We start from the raw sequence: 8072 nt of genomic DNA, 5'->3' as shown, positions 1-8072 counted from the left end.
CTGAGTACTAATGTTAGACTCGTCCAAGGCATTGTAGCCCTGTTGCCATTTACGGATGTGAGAGCTGGACAGTGAACAGAAGGGATAGAAATGAAATTAACTCGTTTGAGAAGCGGTGCTGGAGAAAAAGGGATGGTTAAGAGTCACAGGCCTTCATTCTGTCTACATCCTTCTTTTAGAGTATTTGTGTGTGTGTTGAAGAATGGTAATTTACAATTTATGAGCAGACTGTCCAATGTTATTGTGACTTCATTTAACGATTCTGCTTGTTGCAATTTTGTATGTCAGATTTGTTCCTGTCTGCTCTTTTGCACAGAAGCTGCCCACAATGTTCCTCTGTAGGAAAACATAATGATGAATGGAAGTGGGAAGCCTATTGGAAAAGAAACAAAAGGGAAAGAAACTTGCATAAATTATCAAAATCCTCTTTGTTGTGGCATTGCTTTGTGGTTTTAGGTCCATGCATTAGAAGAAAACAATGAATGAAGAGAGACCTTAACCACCTCAATGGCTCCTCTCCATCCTGTCCTTACCTAGCAATATTTAATTTTTCAGGGATCTACCAAAACCAAAAGTAGAGTCAGTGAGGGCAAGGCAGCCAGCGGAGCATCTTTATTTTGTCTTGACATATTTGATGTTTAAAAAACTGGCAGCCAGCAAATGTGATTAGTGGTCAAAGTCTGTAGAATCGGTATGTAGAGAGATCTTGTAGCACCTTTGGGACTAACTGAAGAGAGTAGTTGGCAGCATGAGCTTTCCTAGACTTATGTCTACTTCCTCAGATGCATTCCTCATCCCATCTGCCCTTGGGCAGATTTTTTAAAAAAACAACTTCTGAGCGGTTGACATGTTCATAAACATTGCATAACAGCTCAGTAGCTGGGACAGGCCTCATTGCAATCAGCTAAAGTCAATAGTCTTATAGCTAGGAGCTATGGAGACTTAAAAGTGTGCATTTTATTGTTATGTGTTGTCAGGTTAGCTTTGACTTATGATGGCCCTCTGAATTAGAGGCCGCCAAGATCCCTTGTCCTCCACTGCCCTACTCAGGTCTTCTAAACTCAGAATGGTGGCTTTTTTGATGGACTTAATCCATATGGAGCGAGGTCTCCCTCTTTTCCAACTGTCTTCAAATTTACCAAGCATTATTGTATTTTCCAGTGAGTTACATTGCATCATGATATGCCTCATTTACATGTTTTGGTTTCTAGAAAGAGTTTATACCTGATTTGCTCTTGGTCCCACTTTTTGACATCCCATGTTCTCTGTAGAACTGTCCCGTCGTAGCACCATATTTCAGATGAGTGGATCCCCCCAACCACCTTCTTCACTATGTAGAGAGATTTTGTAGCACCTTTGAGTCTAACAAAGAAAGAAGTTGGCAGCATGAACTTTGGTAGACTTAAACCTGCATCTGAGGAAGTAGACTTAAGTCTATGAAGGCTCATGCTGCCAACTTCTTTCTTTCAGTTAGTCTCAAAGGTGCTATGAAATCTCTCTACATACTGATTCCACAGCAGACTAACTATCTTTGAATTCTACAGCTTTCTTCACTGTCTAGCATTCATGTTTCTATCTGTCTTTGCCTGCTTGCTTTAGCCGATATGCAAAGGGATCCTGTATTGTCTTTGAGAATAACTGTCCAAAATATATTGTGACATAAGCTTTTGTAGACATAAGCCTACTTCCTCAGATGCATGGATTTCTTTTGCCAGTTTATTTGGCTTATGGTAGCGAATTGTCCGATCCACCATTTATTTATTTATCAATTCATTCCAGTACTCCTTGGTTTGTGCCTTTGTTTAATACTACAATTGTTCCTCTCAAGTACACTAAAATATTACTCAAAACTAATTTGGCTCAGAGCCTGGAAACACAACTTTTTTGCACTGCCAGCATGCCCCATCTGGCTGGAGGATTCTGAGAATTGTACTGTGAAAAGTAACATTCCTAAGCTGTGGTTTGATTTTTCAGAAGACATGTATGTATGTATGCTTTTGAGAATGGATAAGCCCTCAAATTCACAAATGTTTTCCCCCCAAAAGTTCATATTACTGTCTCTTCCCCCAACGGAAAGAGTGGTTCCAGAGTGCCAGCTGCTTTCTTCTGTTAATGATAAATGGTCAACACGAAGCCTCTGGCTGGAATGCAGGACAGCTGGAGCCAAGATCATTCTGTTGCAATTCCCACCATGCCTGCCTTCCTCCAGTCCTGGTCATGTGAAAAAATCAGCTAGCATATGGTCAAAAGAAACACACACAGAGGTAAGGATGTGGCCAGATTGCCACCTTCTTTGGCTGTCAAAGGCTACTCAAACATTAAGTTGTTGACTGGGTAGGCCAAAATAAATAGGAGATAGGAGTGGCAGTGTTTTCAAAAATACATTGGTAAATCGTGTGGACACAGTTTAAAATGCCTTAGGCAATACCAAACTGCATTGGATTAAAATTTACAGTTCAGTAATTTTTAGTACTCTGCATCAGCATGGGTAGTCATCCAGTGTGTGTGTTTTCTACATACAATGCCAGTGGCAATTTTAATTCATTTAAAATAATGTACCATACATAGGGCTGTAATGTTCTGTTGACTAATAGTTTAAAAGCCTTTGGTCTAATTAAAAACATCTGCCCCATTAATCAAGCAGGGAGGGGTTTTTTGGACTAAGTAAGGATGATAATTTGTAATACACGTTTTTACACAAATTAAGCGTCTCAGATGCCATTTCAGGAGATGAATAAATCTTAAAGGATTTCCCCCCCTTACAGCCCTTTAGTGTCTAGTTTGTGTCTCAGAACTGATTTTTAACCTTTTGGAGAATTGCTAGTAGAATTCTGGAAGATAGTAGAGACAAACTATAAATATTGAAAAACAAAGATGTACTAAAGAAGCACAATGGAGAGACTTTTATTGGAGTTTATTTTATATATGGAGCTTTTTGTGTTTAAAGGCATTCAAAAATGTGATTTATTTGCCAACACTATAACCTGCATAGACCTCCGGACCAGAATGATAAGAATCCAGAATTCTGCCACTTCAGTTTGTCACAAAGATAATCCTTCTGACAGAGCTTTTTTTGTCAAAACAAATCAGACTGGTCCAATAAAAAGACAGATTGTAGTCTAGCTGCTATAGATATGAGAGACCCACCACTTTCCATTAACTCAGTGTGTAATTTTGGTTTACTGAATGCATATGGCTCTTTATTAACAAGGGCTAGTCTGAGATATGTTGCTCCCCAATGCAAGTTCCAAATAACACTCTTCACCCATCCAAACCAAGGTGCCTAGTACCCAAAGCCACCCGATTTATTTTGGCTGTGAGGCATAAAAAAACACAATCACCTCTCCCTATTTTTTGGATGTCTTTAAACAGGGGTTGGATGGCCAGTTTTCAAGAGTACTTTACTTTTATATTCCTGCATGGTGGGAGATGGGATTAGATGATCTTTGTAGTTCCTTCCAATTCTATTATTCTATCCTTGGAAGTCATATTGCAATCATAACACCTCAACTAACCATTTGTAGCCATTTCATGCGTCACTTTATTCTGCCTAATGGTAGAGCCAACCTTCTCCATTGACAACGAATGTATAAAATGTCCTTGTTTCTAGTAGCTTCCAAAAGCAGATTCTAGACATTGTACTCCACAAGAAGGAATATTTTTGAGATCTGAACCTTTTTGGCTGATGCGCAGGAAACTCTATCAATGATTGCCTGTCTTGTTTTCTGTAGTCCCTGGTTGTTGCTTTACTTTGAATGTATTTTCACTTTTCGTAATTGATTTGTATTTTTTTTTGTCCTTCTTTATTATTTAATTGACTGTTGACTGTGAGCTGTTTTAAAATGTGCTGATTGGCAGAAAAGTGACCTTTAAATGCCAATGATCATAGCCATATAATGGGTCAACTTGCAGTCTAGAGTTAAGGAGGGCAATTGGGAAATGATTAAACAGTTGCACCTTTCTGACCTGCTGCTTTCATTTTTCCATGGGTTTCTGTGCACTGAAAGGATGATTGGGAAGCCTTCCTTTATTTTAGGAAGCTGCACTGCAGCTGTACTTCGACATATTGTCAATATAAGAAGATCTTTGCACAGTGAGTGTTTCCTAAAATGATTGTACTGTTTTGATTATGCTATTACCGCTGAATACAGAGGACTCTAGAACTTCCACTCTGTGATGTAAAAGATGTGATTTTATCAGATTCAGAGCTTATTGTGAAGAAATCCTACAAAGATGATAAAGTATACAAAAAAAAACACCTGGGAAAATTAGGAAAAAGTAGTGTTTTCTGGGTCCCCCCCCCTCAAAAGGCTGCTCCTCCCGAGCAACTGGGAAAATTTGAGGGGGGGGGGGAATTGATGCTGGAACATTATCTTTTAGAATGATTAATAGTCTTTTTTTCCTTTTCTCAGTTCTTTTTATGGGACTCAGTGTTTTATTTCTACTGGACTCTATGGAGAACTAAAGGAGATAGAATACTTTTCTCCGTTTTACTAATATTGATGTGTTTTTTTCTGTTTATTAAAAATTCTTTTTTGCTTGCTCTTAATGAGCTGGAAAAACCTATGAGGTTCTTTAGGGTTCAGGACCTTGTAGCTCAATATGTAATGAAAAATAATTTTAAAGGCAATTATATTTGTAATTATTGCTGGACCAAATGTTTAATATACTAAATGTTATGATTTTATGCCAAAGAAAATAATGCACAACACATTTTATGTTCTTAAACCAAATGTGACTTTTAGAATGTAAAAGGTGCTAATATTGAAAATCTCTCCCCCCCATTTTTCTGAACATCTATATTTTTTCTGGAACAGAGGAGACAATGTATTTTCCTATGCATTGTTACAAAAATTTTAGAAAGTTCACATCTCTAATCATATGCGTGAGAGAGCTACAGACAAAAGTATTTTCATATTTGTTAAAGTTCTGAGGTGGTTTTGGGGTGGGGTGGGACGTTTGTTTTTTGCTTCCCATGGTATACAATCTTATCTCTCAAAGTAACATGAAACATCCATCGCTATTCAAAATCTGGGATTTCTTTTTAATTATTAAACTATGTTATTATTTATGGTTTCTTTTTAAAAACATGGGGTAACAAATAAAAATTTAAGCTAAAATGTCCATGCATTGAAATTAGAACCTGCCTTTCTGCCCACAAAATATTACAAGAAAGCAATATCACCAAAGCCAGAACTTTAAAAGAGCTCACTTGATGTGAGCAGCAGGAAAGTAATGGTGGGGTGAACGGTTTTATTTTCACTGTTAACATGTTATCTCCCTCTCTATCAGTTGTTCTCAAACCTGCACCCATTGGGTGTGTGGAACTATAACCCCACCTCTTACCATTGTGGCATCAGCAATGTTGGCTAGGCCCTATGGGAGTTGTAGCTCAACACACCTGAAGAAGGCTGCACTAATGAAATGTTTAGCAGCAGTAACTGGAATAAAAATGTTTCACAGCATATAAAGATAATTAGACATAACAAATTTGGTGTTCACTTACCAAAACAGTGTCGCAAACGAAGTTGAACCTGCAGATCTTCCCAATTTGTTTTGGGTTTTCACTTTAGGTGGTGACTTGATTGTTCATCCATATGTGAAGGAGGCTTTGAACTGCAGGAGGCCTGTTGTTGCCTTGGAGAGCACAATCATTACACATGGCATGCCATATCCCCAGAATCTAAGGTTAGCCATTTTTCTGATGTAGCAAAAGTAGAACTGGCAAATGTTATATCTTCTGGGATTTGTGTTGAAGTCCCATTAAATACTGTGGTGTAGTGAAATGGTGTCTCTTATATAAAATGGCAAAACCATAGTTTGCTTTTTGGAATGTATAGATATTTTTATTATTTTCAAGCTGTTGATAGATGAATCTATGGAGATTATTGCCCTTCCAATTCACCTGTGGATAGACGCAGGATTTAACACTCAAAGACGGATTTTATCACACTGCCCCATAGCCAGGCAGTATGCAATCTGCTTTTCCTGGCTTCTAACACAGTTTTTCAAGAATGGGAGTGTTCAAAATTCTTACCACTTTAACTCCCCTTTCTGCCTCCTAGTTTTCCATTATTTTTCTTCAGATAGTTTGTCTGTATTCCCCTCTCCTTTTAAAAAAAAAAATTGGCAGCAGTGTGCGCATATTCTGTCAACTTGTCAAATTAAAAACCTCCAGGTGTGTGTGTGTGCTGTGTGCATTTGGGTCATTACAGATTATGGCAACCCTAAAACAACCCCATCCTGTTTTTTTGTTGTTGTTGTTGTTTTTTGCAAGATTTTCCCCCTGATTGCCACCCCAGAATGCCATCTTTCCTTAAATACACATATGTAGCACAAGCATTCACACATTGTATCAATTTGCCAAATTGAAAGGGAAACATTTGTAATATTCGCATTGTAGCATTCACATATTCTGTCACACACATTAAAAAATAATTTTAAAAATGCCACTTGCAAAGTGAGATGTTGTGCTGGCAGCAAGAAAATGAAAGGGAAATGTAGCACAAGCAGACACATTCTGTCAATATGTATCAATCTGTAGAACAAGCATTAGCATAATCTGTCAAAAATAAAAATACAAAAAAAAAAAAAAAAAGAAAGAAAGAAAGAAAGAAAGAAAGAAAAGGGAGAGAGAAAAAGCTGCCTGTGCGAAGGGAGGCATGTTCTGCCCTCTGACCTAAATCCCGCCCCTGAACTTGACCCGACCATGATTGGGGCCAAGTTCCCATTTGCCAGCAGCAGGGAAGAAATGAGTTTTCCTAAAAGACACGGGAAATAATCCATTTTCGGAAAAAACGCTCTAAGGGGAACTAGCCCCAGATCGGGTGTGCAAAACCCTAATTCTGATGTATTTAAACCGGTGCCAATGGGAACTTCCGACTTTTAATCTGGGTTACAATTTGGTACAAAAGGTAGTCTGAATGGCCCTTCGGTGACTGCTCACTGTTGCAAAGAAAAGGAACTGACCAAGGCTGAATTCCCTCTCTTCATCTTGTTTTTAAAGGCTTCTCTCTCTCTTCTCATGAATCAGGACATGTTCCAACATCTCTGTCTCCCATTTTTCTCTCTTTTAGTATAGATTAGGATCAGGCTGTCTTATCCTAAGAATGTATTTCTTTAAGAAATACATTTTGCCTCCTTCTGAGGATTCTAAACTTATTTTCAGCCTGCATTTAGATTCTTTTAAATTTATCCTCCTAAGATGGGCATTTCTACTGCTGCTGGAATAAAAGCTATAGCAGGCCTTTCCAGTAAGAATCTCTCTTCTCTATTCCCTCTAACAGGTTTGAGTGTTAGACTAGGGCTCTGAGAGGTTAGGGGACAATTCTGGCCCAAGAGTGAGATGTGTTGCTCAGCAGAGGATCCAAATTAACAGAAGCAATGCAAGCAAAGTGTAGGGAAAAGACAAAGTTTATTTCTGCAGCAAAATTAAGGCATACATTCAAGTCCAGACTAAGACAACTGAATGGTTTCAGAGTCCAGCTTTTACAATTGGTAAACAATTAGAAAGAACATTAACATCTTAGATAAAGCACATCCACTCTGACTACCATTCATCAAGACCTTTGGATAGGTCCTGATATGGCTGTTTGTTCGAACCTGTTTATCAAAGCAGATTTGTTTTGGGTTCAGTCAGCAGGACTTTTGAGTGTTTACAACAAAGAGTCACTTAAGAAAGGTATTTCTTCATTAACACTTGTAAATCAGGGATTAACACTTGTATTGGAGGATGTTCCCCTTGTTCTCTGTGTGTTGAACATAGGGCCAATGCAGGAGTATAAGGAGCAAAGGGTCACTGATTCATTTCTATGTACAGTGGTACCCCGGGTTACGAATTTAATTCGTTCCGCCGCCGCGTTCGTAACCCGAAAAGCTTTCGCAAGCCGAAAACCCATAGGCGCTAATGGGGAAAAGCCGCGATTTGGTGCGAAAAAGCGCCGAAAAGCACCAAAATTTCTTTCGTAACCCAAAATAACCTTCGTAACCTGGAACAGTTTTTTTCAATTGATTTTTTTCGTAACCCGGAAATTTCGTAAGGCGGCGCATTCGTATCCCGGGGTACCACTCTA

The 8072-nt window shown here is 38.6% G+C and overlaps 1 protein-coding gene across 1 annotated transcript in view; it reads left to right on the top strand.

Annotated features, from left to right (window-relative positions):
- The first annotated feature begins 3818 nt into the window (after positions 1–3818).
- Positions 3819–8072, top strand: part of LOC121930550 — a 43846-nt gene continuing 39592 nt past the window's right edge. Inside the window, 2 exon segments of the mRNA XM_042467013.1 lie at positions 3819–4093; positions 5574–5688. Of these exon segments, the coding sequence (XP_042322947.1) occupies positions 3940–4093; positions 5574–5688 (269 nt within the window). The 5' untranslated portion in view covers positions 3819–3939.

This window comes from Sceloporus undulatus, chromosome 5 (assembly GCF_019175285.1).
Source record: "Sceloporus undulatus isolate JIND9_A2432 ecotype Alabama chromosome 5, SceUnd_v1.1, whole genome shotgun sequence".
Taxonomy (NCBI): domain Eukaryota; kingdom Metazoa; phylum Chordata; class Lepidosauria; order Squamata; family Phrynosomatidae; genus Sceloporus; species Sceloporus undulatus.
Note: the sequence above shows the minus strand (reverse complement) of the source record. Positions and strands in the feature narration are given on the sequence as shown.